General features: G+C 40.1%; 1 protein-coding gene across 1 annotated transcript; it reads left to right on the top strand.

Moving 5' to 3' along the window:
• Positions 1-525: 525 nt before the first annotated feature.
• LOC106920228 (rap1 GTPase-GDP dissociation stimulator 1-B) lies at positions 526-20429 on the top strand. The gene is made up of 14 exons (XM_088013426.1): positions 526-613; positions 6959-7063; positions 7315-7437; positions 9023-9148; positions 9515-9643; positions 11665-11790; positions 12172-12315; positions 12652-12783; positions 14168-14302; positions 14966-15091; positions 16572-16711; positions 16919-17045; positions 17779-17907; positions 18553-20429. Exons 1-14 carry the CDS (start codon positions 526-528, stop codon positions 18678-18680), a joined length of 1758 nt encoding a protein of 585 aa, XP_087869552.1. The 3' UTR covers positions 18681-20429.
• The last annotated feature ends 1335 nt before the right edge of the window (positions 20430-21764 follow it).

Below are 21764 nucleotides of genomic sequence, written 5' to 3'. Positions count from 1 at the left end.
GGGGTACTGGAGAGTGCCCCTACTGGGGACTCCCTTGTTCTGCTGGGGGACTTCAACGCTCACGTGGGCAATGACGGTGAGACCTGGAGGGGCGTGGTTGGGAGGAACGGCCCCCCCAATCTGAACTCGAGTGGTGTTCTGTTATTGGACTTCTGTGCTCATCACGGATTGTCCATCACAAACACCATGTTAAAGCATAAGGGTGTCCATATGTGCACTTGGCACCAGGACACCCTAGGCCGCAGTTCGATCGATTTTGTCGTCGTTTCATCGGATCTGCGGCCATATGTCTTAGACACTCGGGTGAAGAGAGGTGCGGAGCGGTCCACTGACCACTACCTGGTGGTGAGTTGGCTCCGGTGGTGGGGGAGGAAGCTGGTCAGATCTGGCAGGCCCAAACGTGTAGTGAGGGTCTGCTGGGAACGTCTGGCGGAGTCCCCTGTGAGACGGAGCTTTAACTCTCATCTCTGGCAGAACTTCGAACACGTTCCGGGGGAGGTAGGGGACATTGAGTCTGAGTGGACCATGTTCCGTGCCTCAATTGCCAAGGCGGCTTATCGGAGCTGTGGCCGCAAGGTTGTTGGCGCCTGTCGCGGTGGCAACCCTCGAACCCGTTGGTGGACGCCTTCGGTGAGCGATGCTGTCAAGCTGAAGAAGGAGTCCTATCGGGCCTTTTTGGCCTGTGGGACTCCAGAAGCAGCTGATGGGTACTGGCGGGTGAAGCGGCATGTGGCTCAGGTGGTCGCTGAGGCAAAAACTCGGGCATGGGAGGAGTTTGGAGAGGCCATGGAGAAAGACTTCCGTACGGCTTCGAGGCGATTCTGGTCCACCATCCGGCGTCTCAGGAGGGGGAAGCAGTGCAGCACCAACACTGTTTATAGTGGGGGCGGTGTGCTGCTGACCCCGTCCCCTCAAGTCGGGACATTGTGGGCCGTTGGGCGGAATACTTCGAAGACCTCCTCAATCCCACCAACATGCCTTCTGTTGAGGAAGCTGAGCCTGGGGACTCTGGGTCGGGCTCTCCAATCTCTGGGGACGAGGTCGCCGAGGTGGTCAAAAAGCTCCTCGGTGGCAGGGCCCTGGGGGTGGATGAGATCCGCCCGGAGTTCCTTAAAGCTCTGGATGTTGTAGGGTTGTGTTGGCTCACGCGTCTCTACAATATCGCATGGACATCGGGGGCAGTTCCCCTGGATTGGCAGACTGGGGTGGTGGTCCCCCTGTTCAAAAAGGGGGACCGGAGGGTGTGCTCCAATTACAGAGGGGTCACACTCTTAAGCCTCCCTGGTAAGGTCTATTCAGGGGTTCTGGAGAGGAAGGTCCGTCGGATAGTCGAACCACGGATTCAGGAAGAGCAGTGTGGTTTTTGTGCTGGTCGTGGAACACTGGACCAGCTCTACACCCTCAGCAGGGTCCTGGAGGGTTCTCTGTTGCCACTGATCAGAGGCAAACAATCCACATAAGTTACTTGTAATGGTTTTGATAACCTCATCAGAATAATGTTTCTGGTTGTCAGCAGCAGTGATACTGAACCAAAGAGGTGAAATTTTATCCTGTAAACCTCAAGAGGTTTACTAATGTCCCCTTCTGGCCACCACAGAAACCTCAGAAAGTCCCTGTCCTTTTCATCAACATAAACTTGATAAAACATTGCCTCAATGTCTGCCATAACAGTGATTGCTTCTTGGCGAAACCTTAACAGTACCCCAATCAGGGTGTTTGTTAAATCAGGACCTTGGAGATGTTTCTTGTTCAGAGAGGTTCCTTGAAATGAGGATGTGCAGTCAAACATCACCCTCAGTATGTTCTTTCGCTTATGGTAAACGCCATGATGCGGAATGTGCCAGACATGTCCATTCTCCCTAGTAACTTTGGTGCTGCTTGGCTGAAATATGTGGAATATAGAGCCAAATGAATGGCAATGGCTTGCTATATTGTGTGGGCATGGGGAAGTCACCCTCCAGTGTAAACTTGTTGAGCTTTAAAGCAAGTAAGACCAATTTATCTGGTATCTGCCTCAGTATCAACTTGATTAGATCAAGGGAGTCAGAAATGGAACTTTCAAAGGAAAAAAACGACTTCTTGTTCTGATAGGGTGTGCATTTATGTCATCATATGACCAAATAGTATCATTTGGCATACCACATGGATCACTCATTGTTTGGTATAAATCAGTCTTTCTTTAAGAAAGTTATAGATTTTCCAAATTTATGGTATGAAGCTCAAAGTTGAGGCCTGGCCATGCCCCTTTAACATCCACAAAAACAACAAAAAAATTGATAATCATTACTCCCCAACACCTTAATGCAGTGGTTCTTAACCTTTTTTGAGGTACCAAATCCATCAAATTCATATGCGCACTTGCTGAACCCTTATGTAGTGATAAACAAAATTATTTTTTTCAAAATTCAAGACATAGGGGGTGACCCAATTAGAGTCTAGTTGGGTCACCCCAAGATCACCAAGTCTTCTTCAAAGGTAGAGTCTCTGATAACAGTTCTTCAAAATATAGTCAGTGTTTTCAGTTGAGCTGACTGTCCAGGAACGACCCAAGGTATTTAAAATTTGCCACAATTTCAACAGGTTGACCATCGAGAGAAACTGGATCCACTTTAAGGTCTTGTTTAGATCATTTAATTAGCTCTACATTCTTAAGAGAATGAAAAATTAATAATAAATAACAAAGACTTTGCAGTATTCTGATTTAGTAATGTAATCCTTCTAGTGCAGGCTCCCAATCTGCCTCTGCACGAAAGAACGCACACCTTTAATATGTCCTCAGATGCAGGCGGAGTGTCAGCAGGGTCAGACATTGTTAATGATCACACAATCCCTTCACTTTCAAATAAGTTCATCCATAAACATCCTTTTTTGTTGCAATTCTTTTCCAATATCCACAACTTTGCTTTCTGTGGTGATTGATTGTTTCTCTGCAGCGCAGCTGCACTTTCATTCATAAACTCAATCAGCTGATTTTACTCACTGCCCGCTGGCTGCTTTCTTTGTTCTTCTGTGAGTGATTGGCTGGATCCCACAACTTTGCGCTTTTCTTCAAGTCGTCGGTGAAGGTTTTTGTACTTGTTATGGCCACTCTTGCATCACAAAGGTCCAGAAAACAAAAATACCAGAGTAGTCCCTCAGGAGGAGGTTTTCGACTCATTCAAAAACAATAAAAAGCACTCGGGGAGACTTTTCCTGTTTCAAAGGAGTTTCTTTTGCTTATAAAAATAACAAACGATAATCTCTGAGTTGACTTAAAATAAAACGTTAATTTGTGGTACAAAAACAATTTCACTCCTCACTCCTTCACCCAATAATCAGATCAGCTCCAACAGCTGCTTCTGCCTGTTAATCACTGCAGGAGGCTGACTGAGTAATTATGTTACCACCACCATGCCACTAGAGGCAGTAGCAACCCCAAAAAGAATTTGGTACAGAATTTGGTAAAAACTGTGAGCTTTGCTGAAGTAATAAAAGACACAAGTTCAAATTTATGCTGAGAAGTGGAGCTTCTTCAATCAGTGCGGCAGAGGCTCCACTGAACCCCTGAGACCGACTGATCAAACCCCTGGGGTTCGAATGAACTCACGTTAAGAACCACTGCCTTAATGTCATATTGACCAAATTTGAAGATAGCTCAGAATCTGTAGGAGTTTGTTGAAGTTCGACATGTATGAAAAGTCAAAAATGCCAAAAGATTTGACCCAAAATGGCCAATATGTCCTCCAAAAGGCTTTTTTTCTTGTTTCAGTGGGTCCTACCGTTGTACCGAATTTCAGCTCTTTACGATTTGCCAGTTAACTTGAGTTTCAATAGTGTGTGTGCGCTTAGCTACTCAAAGCTAAGAGCGCAGCTTTGAGCTAAGCTGCTTATTTATCATTTATAATAAATAAATAATAAATTTATTTATTACAATAAATTTATTATTATTTATTGTAATAAATTTTATTTAATTTATTGAATAAATTAAATAAAGTAAATACTGGTAAACTTCACTTTAAATTGCAATAAAATAAATTAAATGAAAAATGCTCCATTAATCCCACAATGTAAAAAAATTAAGTTAAAAATATTACATTTTTAAAGTTAAAGTTTAATTTCACCAATAAATTGCAAAACCTCTGACCGACCAATAGAGGGAGCTAGAGAGTGAGCAGATGGTGACGCACTGTTCCGGAACACCTAGCCTAATGGGGACTGCAATAATCTGTGTGACCACTAGGGGCGGTTCCCTTATACACACACACACATTTTGTCTTGAAATGGAATTCGTGGGGACTTCCTGGAAAACTTCACCAGGCATGTTTATACACCATTTTCTACTTGAAAATGGGGTTGTGCCGGTGGGGACCTCAAATTTGGTCCCCACGTGTCATCAGGTCCCCACGTGTATGCACAGAGTCAGGCCGAAGTCCCCACGCGGCAGGTAAAACAAGTACACACACGCACGCACACACACACACACACACACACACACACACACACACACACACTTGGTCACAAAAACAAAAAGACGTGGGGTTTAGATCCTGACGTAGCATGTAGTAAATAGCGCCCCTCCCCTCTACTCAAGCTATTTTAGTCGGGTCTGAAGGGATTAACTGTAGTTATTACTGTCTGCAAGTCGTTCTCTCTGTGTATAAATCTGTGTGTGATGCAATGCTGCATGCAGGATAGAGACTTTATTCCATGATTTTAGGTTAAATAACCCTAGTTAGGCTAATTAAAGCCGACTTGGTTGTAATAATAATAATAATAATAATAATAATAATAACTTAATTTAGAAAGGGACAGGTCAAACATAAATATTGTCATTTGCTGTAACAGATTGTAGCATAAGTCACTTTGCATCTGCAGTCCTTTGACAGGTTACAACCCAATAATAAAATAAAACAGAAACTATAACACTACAAGCTGCTTTCTAATCAGACTACATTAGAAGCAGATTTATACAATGACTGTTTATATATCTGAGCAGTTAGATATGTAAACATATATAAGAACCCATTGGTGTTACAGAAACATCCTCCTTGCTTGTTGTTTTCACCCCTAATCCATGCAGTCAGTTGGAGATCACAGAAAACCAGCAGCAACAGTGAACAAGTTGCTACATTCCCAACTTTCCTTACGCATCTCCCAACTTTCCCAACATGCATTCGGAACCTAGAGTTAGCTTCTGCTAATCTGAACCCAGAGATTCCCTCTGAATTTTTGCGTTAAACTTGGTGGAATATTTTTTTGTCCCTCAACCTTTGCTGGAAGTAAACCTTCCCTGGCAAAGGTATTGATGAAGACTGTCTTCTTCTTGCCAGAGATCTTAGCAGTTCTCTTCCAGACTGTGTCAAATATCAACCAGCATTAGTTGGTTGTTTCTAATGGGAATGTTTGGTAGCGTAGCTTGGACAGCTCTCAGGCATTAGACCTGTCCTGTCTGATAATGAGATTCCCCAGACCTTTGTTCCACCTCTAGCTTATATAACAGGGGCTGTTGTGCAGCTCAGGCTGCCTGTGTCAGATCTTTAAGTTCCCCGCTTTGCAGCGAATGGTAATGTCATAGCTTTTCTTCTCATTGACATTGTGCAGGAGGAAATAAAGTGTTGAACTCAGGGGAGTCAAACTCAGTTTAATTCTTATTAAGATTGCCGGTTGTTAAAATATTAATAAGTGTTCTGTCTGCATTCAATAAGTACTTCTTGAAATTAAATAATATTGAACATCTTTTCACATGAAGCAGTCCCTCTAGGATTTTGCAGTTATTGATTTTTTTTGTTTTGTTTTGAGACAGATTTTTTGGTGCTAATTTAAATATTTGTAAGGTATTTTGCAATATTTGCACTTCAGTATGACATTAAATATGACTTTGTTACTCGCCATATCAATTGTACTGTCTGCTCCCTCAGCCTTGAGTATATCCCCCAGGTGGAAATACTTCCATATGGAGTTGGGCTTTGGTCCCACTATATATGTATATATATTAAAAAAATTAGCAAAAGATTTGCAATAAACTCACAGTGATGCATCACTGTGTAAATCTGCATAGATCTGAGAATGTTGTATGAATTTCTGCAGTCACAGAATTGCAATAAACTGAAGTGGAGGGACTGATTGATGTAATTCAGGGGGCCACATGAAAAGCCAAGGAACAGGGAAGGTGGGGGCGAGAGGAGCAGGGCCGATTTGGACCCCAGGCCTTGAGTTTGACGTGTGATTTAACTCAATAGGCCTGTTCATGCTGCTAACCCCTCCATTCTGCTTCCTCCTCTGTAATTTTGGGTCTGCATTAGTGCATATATTCCACAAATGCAGGGTCTTTGATCACTGCCTCAAATGCTTACAAACCCATTTTTCCACTTCCTGTTAGGAGCACAGGCTGAGTGTTGAGGTTTGTTGTGTTTTTTCTTGGTCTTGACATGAGTGACTCGTATCCCTTCATTTGGCAAAGTGACTAAAATAGATGGATTTGGGAACTGTCAGTATCACAACCATTGTCTCTACATCCCAGGTAGTCCTGCGTGTCCAAGTGTATTTTATGAGTACTCTATGATGATTTGGTTTTCTGTGTGTTTATTTAGGTCTCTGTGTTCTGTTGAGTCTCCATGTTGTCCCGCCTACCCTTGATTGCTCGCAGCTGTGTCTCATGTTCCCTGATTACTCTCTGTGTACTTAAGTCCACCTGTGTCTCTTGTTTCCTTGTCGGGTCCTCTTCTATTGTCATGTCTATAGTTGTAGTCGCATGTCTTGTCATTGCCCTGATTACCAGCGCCACCAGTGTAGAGTATCTTCAAAGTATCTTCAAAGTTTTTAATTTACTTTTAATAATTAATTGAACCTGAATTTTATTTTTGTAAAGCATCTTGATTTGTTACAAATAAAATTGAACGGAAGTGAATTGAATAAAACAAATGCATTTTACGTTACAGATATACTTTCCTCTGACAAACCATTTGCACTTATTCTGCAGACTCTCTAAATGAGGCGCTGAAGGCCATCAGTGTGAGCACAGAGCTGATCGAAGAAGAGCTGAAGCCTCATCTGGATACAGTCCTGACTGCTCTGCTGGAGAAGAGTGAGCTCAGATAATACTCAGTGATGTTTGCTTACAAAAGCCAAAAGAAAGAAAGTCCTCATCTTACGCATGGCTAACAGGGGACAAATCAGAAATAATTTCACTGATGTGTGATTATGGCATCTCCTTCATACATTTTAATCTATGAATTAATATATAAAGTAACTTGTGAAAGGGAGAGACAAGTGGTATCAGAGGAAAAAGAACAATCTTGTCTATTTGAAAAGTAGCTTTGTGTGTCCTGCCCACAGAGAAGGATGCGGCTGCTGAGATAGTGAGAAGTGGGATTCTTCCCACGCTGGCTCAAGCCTTACGGAGTAGGAGCAGCCTGAGCTGCCAGGTGGCTCTGCTGGTGGCAGAAATGGCACGAGAAGGTACACTTTTACTGCTCCCTTAATCTCTGCTACACCTCAATAAAACATCAACAATCCAAGTTCTCCAGTGAAATGTTGCCCCAACACAGGTTAACTGGGTTAAAATAAAAATTCCCAGAATGCTCTAGCAACATGTCACTCTGCATATACTAGCTACATCAATAAACAGCAATCACATATAAAGAGTGCTGGATTTCCACCAAGACTATTACTAACCAGGTAATTTTTTCCTTTTCGGTGTAAAACGTTTTTATGATCTGTACTAACATAGAAAAAAATGCAAGTTAAAATTCTGGGAAAGAAATTCATCATGACATATATATCCTTATTATTCTGTCTTTAATGGTCCTTGTACGCCATCGTACATTACAGACAGCATATTAGAGCCACTGTAGACATAGGCAGTCAATTTCTGCCAAATTATTCTGAAATATTGAGGTTAATCTTAGAAATTTCGAAGAAAAAAACAATACCTCTGAAATGTATGAATTTGAAAAGTAAAAAAAAAATATTTTTCTTTCAGCAAATTTGTGACTTTTCAAACTCAGAAATGTCCAAGGTTTTTTTCCTACAAAATTTCTGAGGTTAATCTAAATATTTCTTAGTATTTTCTAGCCAATTTTCAACTTTTCAAACTCAAAACTTTCCTTGTAACTAGAAAAGTTTGTTGCTGGAAAATTACTCCTCCATGGAGTGATTTTGAGACCATTACCTCCATTGACGGTTTTCCATTTACAGATGCATCAAAACAAAAACAGACTGAAAAGCAGCTTCTTCCCCAAAACAATTAACCCCTTGAATGCCAACATGCACTAAATTATATGATGGTTATATGTGTATGTGTATATATAAATTTAGCTGATTCAATATTGTAAATGTCACCATATTTACTGTATGTTTATATTTGCACTGTTTTGGAGCTGGCTTTAATATTCTATGTACAGTGACAAACAATACATTCTATTCTATTCTATTCTATTCTATTCTATTATATTATATTATATTATATTATATTATATTATATTCTAGTAATGCAGTTCTTAGTTTGTATGGAAGTTTCTATCTGTCATAAAACTGATTTTCGTTGGAGAGCATGATTTACTGACAGCCTATGGCGCCTCTAGTGGCAGGTGGAGTAAACTAAAAATGATAAGATGTTTACTCTAACTGACTTGAAAAATCTAATGTTTTAAGCAGAAAACCTGAACAAAAACATTTCCTTGGAAGCAGAACATGTGTATGTATCTGTATATTGGCATCCAGAAGTTCCCAACGTCCCTCATTTTGGAGAAACGTTCTGATATCCAAGAATAGGAAACCAGATTTCCTTTTCTCTTTTGAAAATGTTTTGTTTGGTACCAAAGATTTCCAAGATGAAAGACTCCTCTCCCATATTTCTTATCAACCTGATCTTGATTCTTGCTAAGTTTCATATCCATAAAAGTAAAACAATGCATAGGAAACCGCTTTTTGACCTCTTTGTAATGGATGTAAAACTGTGTCTTGATTCAATCTCAAACTCAAACAACAAAAACGCTATAAAAGCAGAGTCTCCATGCTTCTTTGTTGTCTGTGTGTGTTGTAGCTGCTGTGAGAGAGCCATGCATCGAGGCGGGCCTGGTGAAGGCTCTGGTTCCTCATCTGAACAGCAGCGACCAGGAAATGCTGCTGAACACTGGCAGGGCCATTGGGCGCATCTGCTTTGACAACAGTGAGTAGATCTGACAGCACAGTGCCAGTCAGATCTAGGCAGATCTAGTCTGACTTACTTTGACCCACTCTACACTTTCCATTTTAATTCTGCAGTTTGAGAATTAGAGTATTACATTTTTTGTTTAATATGGTCTCAATGCAATGAAGCTCTTTACAAGAAAAGATAAGGGAAATTTCATCACACAGAATATAATATAAGGTGCAATAAAACATGGGATAGACCGAAGGAAAGGTTTCAGAAAGAATTACATGGTAAGATATTTATTGAAGAAATTAATTAATAATTCCATTTCTAATGTAAATATAGATTTTTATATTTGTTATGACGTCCTTACGCACCTTCCTTGTCTGACTTTCTCCTCAGCACATCAACAGGACCAGTTAGTCCAGAGTGGTGTAATCCCCAGATTAGTGTCCATCATGAAGGAGTACCCTGATAATGACCCACTGGTCAACGTCTGCCTGCTGGCTCTCTGTAATCTGGCTGATTTGGGTGATTATCTCTTCTTTACATATGTATTACCCACCTACATGAAAGCCCCTCAGCAGTTACACCTGTATTTAGACATTTGTCCAAAAGTCTAGGTACATTGTTTGCCATCTCTTCTCATTTCCTTTAGAATTTACAAAGTAAAGACCAAGAATGAGACAAAGATCAGACCTTGTTCACAAAGAAACTGAGTTCTTAGTTATTACTTTATGTATTTACAGTTCTATTAGTTTATATAATAAATACTGCCACTCTTATTCTTTTGCTTATCATAGAAGCTACAAACCTTAAATAATGATAATAATGGTGACCTCTGTGAAATCAAGAAATCAAGATGATATCCCAGCAATAACACAAACTTTCTGCAGTCACCAGCAACAGGCCTCCAGACTTAATGTGGCCCTCAGATCAGATCGAGAACAATGTGTAGAGAGCGTCAGGGAATGGCTCTCCATGGGTTTTGCATCCTTACATCGCAGAATGTAAAGCAAAGTACACTGGACAGGACAGGAGCAAAGTACACTGCCACTGGGCTGCCACTACACTGCCACTTTGCTGCCACTAGCAAGGTGGTCAGTGTCTGCCTGAGCTTGAACCTGCAGTGGACACGGACTGTGAGGGATGCTGTCAGGCTGAAGAAGCAATCTTATCAGGTTTTTAGGCCTGTGAGCCTCCAGAAGCAGCTGATGGGTAGTAGCATTTCAAGCACAATACAGCTCTGGTGGTCACTGATGCAAATCTCAGGCATGGGAAGAGTTCAGACAGACATGGATAACAATTTCTGCTGGAGTGATTCACAGCTGAGTGTGAAGCGGCCCGGAAGAAGACCAGTGCCTCCAAATCGGAGGCCACTGTGTTGAACTGGGAAAGGGTAGAGTACCTTCTCCAGGTTGGGAAAAAAGTCCTGCCCCAAGTGGAGGAGCTGAAGTATCTTGGTGTCTTGTACATGAATGAGGGAAAAATGGAGCGAGAGATCGCTAGATGGATTGGTGAGGGGTCTGCAGTGAACCGGATGCTGTACCGGTCTGTCGTGGTGAGGAGAGACCTGAGTCATATAATTGTCTATCTACATTCCTACCCTCGAAACAAGATCGCTGAAAAACCAGTTGAGTTTTCTCCTTAGGTTATCAGGGGTTTCCCTAAGTGAAAGGGAGAGAAGCCAGTCTTCTGGGAGGGACTTAAAGTAGAGCTGCTGCTTCTCCATGTCAAAAGGAGCCGGTTGAGGTGGCCTGGGCAGCTGGTTAGGATGCCCCCTGGAGACCTCCCTGGTGAGGTTTCCCAGGCCGGTATCACCAGGACAAGACCTAGAGGAAGACCTGGGACATGCTGGAGGGACTAGGCCTCCCTGCTGGCTTGAGTACGCTTTGAGGAAGCTGGCCCAAGTGGCTGGAGAGAGGGAAGTCTGGGTCTCTTTACACAGGCTGCTGATCCTGAATATGAGGAAGGTAAAGGACAGATGGACTCCTAAAGTTTGTAAAGAACCTTCCAGGGAAGAGTAGAAGTATGTAGCTGCAACTGGTCGACCAACTGCAAATTAAAACCTATGACATGTCTTAGTGGGATGTTATGTCATTTCCCTTTGGGATTAATAAAGTGTTTGTTCGTTAGGTTCGTTCGTTCGTTCGTTCGGACGGACGTTTGTAAAGGCAAACATCTCAGTAGTTCTGGCAGTATAGTCCATGTAACTTCTGCAAGCTCTTCGTCACTCTCTAGGTTCACACACAGATATTAGGATAACTTAAGTTATTGCAAATAAGATAATTCCAACAATGTTTTTTTTGTTTGTTTGCTATTTTGCGTTACATATTCACATCTACAGATTGTGAATAATTGTTAATTTAATTACCAGACCATGTCTGTCTATGACATTGGAGATTTGTATCTAAGAAAACCTTGCATCCAGCCATATCTGCCAAAGCCCAGAGTTTTATTCTGATTTCTCCTTGGCCCAAAAACTGCATTATAAGGTAAAGATAACTTTAACAGGCCACTCTGTCATTAGTCATAGAACCTTGTGTTTGCAGAGTGTGCACGGCAGGCCCTGGTGGAACAGGATGTGGCAAACACACTCATTCTTCAGCTCAAACGAGCTCCTGATGCTGAGCGGCGCCATGTCATCCTGGAAATACTGGGCTCACTGGGCGAAAGTGGTAAGACATGAGGAGAAGTAATCGGAGATTGAAGGTGTGGGGAGGATGAGGTGATGTAATATTGAGTTGTTGTGGTATAACAAAATTGAGAAGTGATCAATTATTTCAGTAGACTATAGATTTTTGTATTAAAACTTTTGGTTTTGAAAGTGCCTTTAGATTATATTTGTTGCTAATGTCTGCTATGTCAATAACAAGATTTACATTTACTTGAATCCATTTAAACTGGTATTGGCACACTGCGCAAAAATGACGAAAGACTGAACTGTCAAAGAAAAACAATGTTAATCTGATGCAAACAGATAGACTATAGACTATGTATAAATATACAGCTCCATGTCACACATATCATGTCAAGCTTTCTGTTTTTTTTGCCACCAGATGCCCTGAAGCTGCAGTTTTCAGAATCAGGAGTACCGGAGGCTTTATCACTGATGATCCGAGATCTACAAGGACACTCTGACCCCCATGACCTCTGCAGCATCAAGATCGCTTCCAACCTGATAGTGTCCCTACTTTTAGGAGGTGAGTGAAAGGAGTAGTGCTACTGAGCTTACCAACAACCATGCAAGATATGTTCAAAGTGTTTTTCTCAGATGGTTTAAGATGAAAGCTGCACTGAGTGTAGCTCAGTCTGGACCATCTGGATGAATAAAGTCTAACACAACACCGAACAGTGAGTTCTGTTTAACTAATTATTTCATGAAACAGAAATTAAAGAAACATTGTGTCACACATTGACTGAAGGACCAATGCTGTTTGTTGGACAGATTCATATGGGTGTCATGTAACATTAGAAAAACGACGTGCTGAATAGTTTTTCTTTGTGTGTGTGTGTGTGTGTGTGTGTGTGTGTTCCAGATGAATCTATGCAGAAGTGTTTTGGCGAGGGGTCAGGCGTGGTCTACCAGGATATTCTGTCGTGGCTGCAGAGCTCCAACACCCAGCTCCAGCTGTCAGGAGCGCTGGCCATTGCCAATTTTGCCAGAAATGGTAAGATTCTTGTGTGAATGGATGATCTTTAACAACTACAGCCATGTAAAGGGTCTACTTTTGTTTAATCCTCATTAATTTTTACTTTGATTTACTCTCAAATGCCCCAGGTTATTAATTCTGCTGTAAATCCACTATTATTTCACTGTGCCTTTTTTCAACTCCAAATCTATAAACATTTGCTTCCTTTACCAGCATCATGTCATTATCTGATTCACAAAGCAAATAACATAAATGATATAATCACCATTATATTTGGGAGGATTCTGGGCTTTTTTTTTACATCACGTTGCTACTTTTGTCAGTTTGCAATCAAAATATGATCTTTAGTTCCGATCACAGCAGTTAGGGGGAAAAAGTGCAGAGAAAGCAAAAAGAACCTCATAATTTTTTCTCAAATGAAGAAGTGCAGGCAGAGGCGGTCCTGTCCTGTTTGGCGCCCTGTGCAAACAGCTTTTCTTGCGCCCTTACCAGAATTTATAGAGCTCATTTGAAGTGGTTGAATTCCTTGCATAAACCAAACAGTTTCAACTTAATACTCATTCTGTCAAGTAGAGTGAGAACCACAATCATGTCAGACGCTTGTAAATGATGCTTTACAATTGTAAAGTTTTACAATCCTGAGAGGAATTTAACTCACTATTTGTGGAGATGCACAGCATGTGCCATGCAGCAAAATAAGTATTTGCCCCTTTCCATATTTCTTGCATTTTTACTTTTAACGTTTCAGATTAGTTTCAGATCAGCAAATCAGTATTAATGAACAAATGAACAAATGAACTTGTGCAGTGCTTTATCAAGTCCAGAGTTCCCCAATGCGCTTCACACTGCATCTAGTCATTCACCCATTCACACACACACTCGCATGACAAAGGTGGCCACTGTCAATACAAACAGTTTTCAAATGAAGATTTCATTTACTAAGGGAAACAGTAATGTCTCTGTGACATTTCTGCCAAGGTTCCAGTTGAGCAAATTGCTATTTAGAAGATATTATATATGAATATGATGAGCAACACTTAGCACCTGGTGCTAGGAGACAAATCGTCAAGTTCTATCTCAATCTTCCATTTTTAATCATAGATTAAAAATGAGCTATAGATGACTTTTTTGTTTTATTTATTCCTGTTAGCAATGTTTAAAACCTCCTTTGCAGAGGTTTTATTAAACAGAGCTTTGCCAAATGTGGTTTGTTTACTCATTTTGCATGAATAATATCAATATGTTCAGTTATTTCATAATCAACCAAACCTAAATTAAAGCATTAAAACACAAAAATAGTTCAAAATTACATATTTGTTAACTGTGGGTAGCTGAAATTGTAATAGACTGAGGTGTTTGTGGGATTAGTTACTGAGTTTTGAACTTGCTTTGCCTTTGTCAGACAGTAACTGTGTGAAGATGCTGGATCTGGGTGTGGTTCCTCACATCCTGACCTTGATGGAGCAGCATGTAGATGAAGGGGACGTCTCTGTTCAACATGCTGGACTGAGCGCGCTCAGAAACCTGGCCATCCCTGGTACGCTTCCAACCAAAACAGTAACATTATGGTTCAGATGCAACATTTGTGCAGGAACACACACTGTGGATGCTGACTGCATAAAATATGGAGGAACATGGAGGAACATACTTTGTTCCTCCAAAAATAGTAATTCAGTTGCAATTCAAAATCCATGTTACTATATATGTTATATATTGAACAGGTGCATTAACAGAAAAAATACTGAAGGCATGGATATTGCTCTGTTGCTCTTTTAAAAAGGCTAACTTGGAAAGAAAAATTAAAAATTAAAATTCACACAATTTAAAAACACAAAAATATATCCAGGGAGCCTGGGTAACAAAAGTTATTCACTGTATGTTTGAACTGATCAGAAAAAGAACAAGCATCGCCTCTGTACATACAATGATAAAGACATTGAGGCTATTGGATGGAGTACAAGGGGAGGTCATAGGTCATACATACAGAGCAGAATGTTTTAACCAGGATGAATCAATATGAAACCCAGAGGCAGCCATAAAGACTGGCTGGACTGAGATGAAACTTTCAAAGGAGAAACAAGATGGAATCCATTGATCAGGGATCTAGATCACGTTTGAGTTATGTTTTTTCAGTGGCTAAAGAACAAACACATTGTCTGCACTCACTGAGGCAACAACACACACCTTATCTGTCTTCCAGCCACCAACAAAGTGAGGATGCTGGAGGACGGAGTCACTGAGAGGATCAAGTCTCTGCTGCGCACCGACATGCCGCCGGTTCAGTTCAAGCTGCTGGGCACACTCCGCATGATGGTGGATGGGCAAGGTGAGGCACTGCTGCACTGGGTACAATATACAACATTGATTTAATAAGGACATATAGGTTTTCTAGCACTGATGGCAATTTTAGCTAACAGTATAATAATGGGGGAAAATAAATTAAATATAGAAAAAGGAGTCTTCCTAATGAACTGTCATGATTAGTTACCAAACAGAGATTGGTGATTTTCACTCAAACAGAACTTTATTGATTCTTGCAAGAATGAGCACAGCAAGCAGACATGTTCAATGTCTGTTCAGTCTGGTCTGTTCTAACTAGACAGAGTGTCACTACATGCTTGGATTATCATAGAGTGATAACCCAACATGGAGTCTGGGAACCAGTGTTTCTGACTCAGCATTAGGACGGTAACAAAGACCTTCCAAACATTGAAAATGGAGGCGCGCTCCATTCTTATCTAAGTTCCAGGAGTATGAAAACACAATGAGCCTCCCATGGATGTGGCTAAAGCTGTAAGAGGAAAAGTAAATACCTTTTTGGGTTTTAAAAACAAAGACAGAAGCTATTTTAAAAAATTTCACTAACACATAATTACCTCCTCTGTGTACCCCGTAACAGAAGCTTTAATATGTAGATGAAATAAATATTGTCATAGTGGTAAAGGTTTTTAATATTATATTATTAAACTATAAGAAGTATTTATTAAATGTTTAAGCAGCTATTTACATTTCATCAGTTTGCTTACCGATACTGTCTTTCATAGCCCAACATGAACATGAGCCTAAAACCCCTTGATGAATATTATTACATTTTATTTACCTTAAGTGTAAAGTTTTTTGTTTTGTTTTAATAACTTCACATAAGAACTGAAATATTTTAATTCAATCGGTTATCTTAAAGAATTGTTTCAGATAGTTGTGTGTTTGTGTTTTTGATGCTGCTAGAATAACTGGTTGTCTTTGCGTTGGGGGTGAAGGCACTGAGGGGTGGTAACCAAGCTGTGTTACAAAATAAGAGTTGCAAATAACAGGTTGTCAGATTTTCCCTCTATAACATGTTGCAGGTTATTGGCTGCACAGATCTGCTTCTGCTTCTGTTTCTGGGCAGATCTGGGATTGAGAACAGAGTTAGTCAGAATATTGCAGCTATGAAGATCAGAAGAGAAAAACTAGAGAAAAACTGAGAAAACAGCCGAACCAGAGGACAAACAAGATGCAGTATCCAAACGTCTGAGCTTCTGCCTCACAGAGCAGCTGTCTTCCCAACTTCCCCACTCAGGTCTTTCAGACTAGCCAGCAGCAATTGCTTCTTCTCAGAGCAACGCTGGTAAAAATGTTGTTAAAAAGTTAATAGAGAAGCCATGTTGTTATGACTTCCTGAAGGCAGAGCTTTCGAAAGAGCAAACTTATTTTTAAAGAGACACAGGCCCAATTTCAAAATGTTAGATTACAAAGTCAAATTACTATTAAGTCATGTGTGACTTAAAAGATTAAAATGATTTTGAACCTTATGTTGTGTGTTTCAGAGGGAGCCGCCTTAAAGCTGGGCAGAGATGCAGTGCTGCTGGCACGGATCATGGAGTGGTGTGAAGCCAAAGACCATGCAGGCGTCCGAGGAGAGGCCAGCCGACTCCTGGCGGCCCTGATCAGACACAGCCGCAGTCCTGTGAGCTTCCGTTTCTGGACCGGGTCTTTGGTTCTGGATGAACTTTGGTTCTGACTGGACTTTGGACTTGACTGGATTTTGGCCCTGACTGGACTTTGGTTCTGACTGGACTTTGGTTCTTACTGGACTTGGTTCCATTCATAATGCTGAACTTTTCTAAGGGAAACTCTGTCTCTGAATGTTGGACTCATTTCCTTTCTCAAACAGGAAGTTGTCCGTGCTGTGGCTAGAACAGACGGGGTTCGGCACCTTATCTCTATGGCAACAAGCGAGCATGTTATCATGCAGAATGAAGCCCTGGTTGCCCTTGCAATAGCATCTGCTATTGACATTGGTAAGCTATTTCAGAGTTTATGTAATGTTTATGAATAAATACCCCAAATGCTCGCTGTGTACAGCTTTATCTGTCCTTTGATAGAAGAACTGAGTCCCTACCATATTATGTGGGAAGTTTGTTTGATTCAGAGTAGAAGGATTCTGCAAAAAACATATAATCTTTCATGCAGCTTTCTTTTGCTGCAGGTCTTCCCCCTGTTTTGTCTCTGCCCATTTCCTGTCTGGTTACTGTTAACAAAGGGCAATAGAGCCAAAGGGAATCGTTTTTAGAAACTCATTCAGCTGATGATTTTAAGCTGAAATCAAAGAGTTTGGAGGTAGTTCTCTAACTTTATTAGTCCAATTGACCAGAACCACTGGCAGCAAAATAACCCCTCAGCATGATGCATCTGCCATCATGCCTGACAGGTGCTACAGTGTTCTCTGGTGTAAACCGTTACCTTGACTCTTCTGAACATATTTCTTATAATGGCCAAATAACTCAATCTTTTTTTCATCCGACGACATATTTATAGAAAACATTTGGCTTGTCCATGTGGGCAGCTGCTTTTTTTCCCATCATGCTTGGAGGTTGTGATGTTTGAATGTAAGACTTGCATTGCTACAAACAGCGGCCTTGGTATTCCAACATACTTCAGTTTAGTATAGGGCTAATCTTTCTGGTTCTGAGTTATTTCTGACCATCTCAGGAACAATGCTTTTACTCATCTGTTTCTGTTCATGACCTCTAGAGTCGATGAGGGATCCATTTAGCGAGGCAGAGCTGCTACCCATGCTGAAAAATATGTTGGATGATCCAGTGGGAGCAGTCGAAGTCAAGTTTAGTGCTCTGGGTCTCATCTGCACCTTGGCTAATTCCGGTATGTTTTTGCTTTTGCAACACTTTTCATTCTCCAGAGCCAAATTATGTACATTCAAAGTACATTGAAGTATTTGTTCTTCCCATCCATTCATCCATTATGAAGTACTGTTATGTTTGCATTGCATTATTTCAATATGGAGTCTTAGGTTACTGTACTCTGTTGCCAATAAGGAATGTATGTACATGTTCTCGTAAAAATGTTTTTAAGAACAAGCCATCTCTTAGTAATTATAATCTTCTGTATCAATAACCATGTAATTATAATTAAATGTTTATTCAGGTCAGAGTCGTCCTAATGTAGGAGAAATCTGCTTTGGATCTGGACAATGTTGATTAGCCGTTAGCTTGCCTCTATGGTTTGAACCTTTTTTGGCTTTTTAACAAAACAGAGGTCAATAAAGAAAACTCTCAGAAACTAATGACTCCTAGCCACTCAACAAAGCCTAAACTTGTCAAAAATGAAAAACTATTCTTTAGAAATCATAGTTCAACATGTTGAGCATCATAAAGAAATTATGCTGCTGTATTACCAGTGTCTGAAGGTTGTTAGTATTTTTATCTGCTCAGCTGGTCCTGCACTTTTTTTTTTTGCACGTTTTGTTTTTCAAAATCATACACAAAACTGTACAATTTTGTGCTACAGGTGTGATGACAGATGAACTCAACTCTGTGAATATTAAGGAGAGTCTGAACAAACTGACGGACGACAGCAGCAGCAAACTGGCTACGCAGGCTAGCTCCATACTAACCCTTCTCAGCGACAGCAGCTAAACCAGCAGCAACATGGACTTTCATCTGCTCTATGAATGTGTGTAGATTTGATAATATGTCATCCGGACAGCACAGATGCTACTAAATATCAAAGTGGACTCTAAAGTGTCACTTATTTTGTAATAAGTAATATATTTTAGTGCTAGCATGATGTATGTTGTTACAGTGGGAGACAAGGACCAACTGTTATGCACATTTTGCTTCCTGTTTTTCTAGGAATCTTCGGTGAGATTCTTGAATTTTTTTCCTGACACACATGTTGAGTTTTCTGATGCGGTGGAGCTGTGTCTGAGACGAGAGGAAGTGAAAGGATGCGCTCATTTAGAGAACAGATTATCATTTCTGTTTGTCTGTTTATTAGTAAAATTCTGAAATCAAGCATATGACATATGGTAGTGAAATATATGGAATGCTATTCCACTATATCAATATTACATAAACATGTAAATAGTAAAATAAGTAGAAGAAAGAAACATGTGAGTGTGTGAAATAAAATAATAACAAATGTGTACATACTACAAGATGTAGAAAAGATTTACTTTAAAAGAAATCAGTTTCTGAAAGAGCATGTGTGCTATTGTACAACCTTTGTTGCTCAAAAAAGATATATGGAAAAATATCAGCATAAGAACAGAATAGAGGCAGGTGAAAGATGAACAAGCGTGCAAAACACAATGTCCACCCAAGACAGAAGTATTGATTACTGAGTCTCCAGCTGAAATAAGTTCATAAAGTTAAGATTAATATGATGATTATCCAAGTCAGCAGACGGCAGTGGCTTGGAGACCTAACAAACTGGCACTCTGTGGAGGGATTTTAAAGCACTTTATGGTGAGCTCATTATGACTGTAATTCACCAAAGAGGCGAATGACTGCATGTGAAATAAATTGTAATTCAACTTCATTCATATTGATGTTGTAATCTTGGCTCCTGTTGTTAACAGTGTTATTACTGACGTGTGTGCAGGAATGTCACATGACATTAGCAAGTGTTGAGGTCACATACAATCTCTACAGTCAGTCACTCGTGATAACTTAACTGTACTAAACTAATGTATCTGCTGAAACGTTCATTTCTGTTCATAGAGGGTCTTTGTCTTTGTAGTGAAAGTACCACACATTTGACATATTCTCATTAGAAAGGTCTTTTATAGATCAAGAAAATAATTTGTACAGCCATAGAGACAGAAGGGCTTTAAGGTGCTGCAACAGTCATGACATCCTTCATAAAGGATAATAACTTTCTGTTTTAAAAAGGAAGTAATCACCCAAATGGCTATATTTTTATCTGAAAAGTTGGTTTTAAAGTGACTAAGCCACTTTGAAAACCATGATTTATGTTTTAGAAATGTTAGGTTTCTTGGTTTTGTCAGAGCGATGGTGATATATGCACTTTATATACACAAGCCTAATGTGTTTTAGCTGACCTTGACCTCATGACAGCTCAGCTCAGTTCTGTTTTTTTTTTTTTGTTTTTTTAAGGGGAATTGCTTTCTTCTTATTCGTTAACTAAGCAACAGATTATATTTTGTGGTTTATTTGTGTTGTGATACATTATAGAAGTGATTGTTTCATTGAAATGAATGTGCATTTAAGAGCCTTTGTTCAGGATGAATTAAAAGCGCATTCCAAAAATCAAGAGCACAAACAAGAATCTGTGAAATGTTGGTTTGAACTCAGTAGCCAAACATCTGTTATGTGACCAACTTGTAACCACTGAACCACTTCAATAAAACAGTTAGTCCCATTGGTTTGTAGTTGTTTGCATGGTTTGTTCACACAGTCACTCAGTCAATCAGAAGGATCATATTTTGATGTAGGTGTTCAGACATAAACACTGGATCTTGAAGAAGATCCAGAGTATTAAACAAGACATTGGTCTTGGTGTTATCTTAAATTAAGAATGCAAGTAATAACAAGCACTTTTGATTACAGAATAAAGAAAAATCAAATACTAACAAAAAGCTAGTAGCATGCTTCTCTAAATGAATCTGTTTCCACTTTGGGTACAGAAGTCCATTATCCTCACCGTAGCTGTGAGCTACTTCAACTACTTCAACCACGTGTGTGTGGGTTTTCTCCAGGTACTCTGGTTTCCTCCCACAGTCCAAATACATGACTGTCAGGTTAACTTGCCTCTCCAAGTTGTCCCTAGGTGTGTGTGCATGGTTGTTTGTCCTGTGTGTCTCTGTGTTGCACTGTTACAGACTGGCGACCTGTCCAGAGTGTACCCCGCCTCTCGCCCGGAACGTTAGCTGGAGATAGGCACCAGCACCCCTCCCAACCCCACTAGGGACAAGGGTATAAAGAAAATGGATGGATGAAATTGGCTTATTTTGCAAAACTGCAAAGGAAGAACTTGCTACTGACAACATCAGCAGCTGGATGTTCCCACAAACAATGAAGAAGACCACATGAAATAGGTGGAGAATCATGGGGTCAATTTTAATGACTCATTGTCTGAACAAGCTTGTTTATGTGATTTTAATTTAATTCATTATTTAATAGAAACACAGTAACTGCAAAATTGTGTCCTTTTTTAAATTAGAAGAAAATTTACAAAGTTTTCCGTATATTTGTAAAGGAAATGCAGATTGTGTCTAAGACTGATCTTAAAAGTCATCCTTAATATGTCTTGTTCTTGTTTTTTGGCCCTTTGCTTTTTTTAAAATTAGTTTTAATTTATATTTTCTAAATGTTTTTGATTTCCTTTTATTTTGTATCCATTTTATGTTGTTCATGTATAGATTTAAGCTTTGAATGTTTTAATGTATGTTTTAATGTATGTTTTGGGACTACTGAAGAATAGTAGAGTGTGTGATGTGCATAGTGAGCCTGAACTCAGACATATAGTCTTGTTGGTATATCTAAAAATAGGTTCTTAATCTCAATGAGGGTTTTTTGTCATTGTAAAATAAAAAAATAAAATAAAAATATATGTGAGGATGTGTGTGTTCAGGAAGTCTCATTATTTTGAAAAGACAACTCTCCAGCAGCAGGAGGTTTGCTGCTCTGGGGCATGCAGGACATCAGCAATGATTTTAGGAAAAGTACCCATTGTGTTCCATTAGACATTTTCCAAAC

Source organism: Poecilia mexicana, unplaced genomic scaffold (assembly GCF_051168715.1).
Source record: "Poecilia mexicana isolate PSO_F unplaced genomic scaffold, ASM5116871v1 scaffold_15, whole genome shotgun sequence".
NCBI lineage: Eukaryota > Metazoa > Chordata > Actinopteri > Cyprinodontiformes > Poeciliidae > Poecilia > Poecilia mexicana.
The sequence above is the reverse complement of the archived record's forward strand: the minus strand, read 5'-3'. Positions and strand labels throughout refer to the sequence as shown.

Bases quoted from the DNA above. Each gene is read 5' to 3' on its own strand.
- LOC106920228 (XM_088013426.1), top strand. From the start codon at position 526: ATGTTCCGTGCCTCAATTGCCAAGGCGGCTTATCGGAGCTGTGGCCGC. The intron at 9,149-9,514 runs GTGAGTAGATCT...CTTTCTCCTCAG, and splicing joins GCGCATCTGCTTTGACAACA to CACATCAACAGGACCAGTTA. The intron at 14,303-14,965 runs GTACGCTTCCAA...TCTGTCTTCCAG, and splicing joins CAGAAACCTGGCCATCCCTG to CCACCAACAAAGTGAGGATG.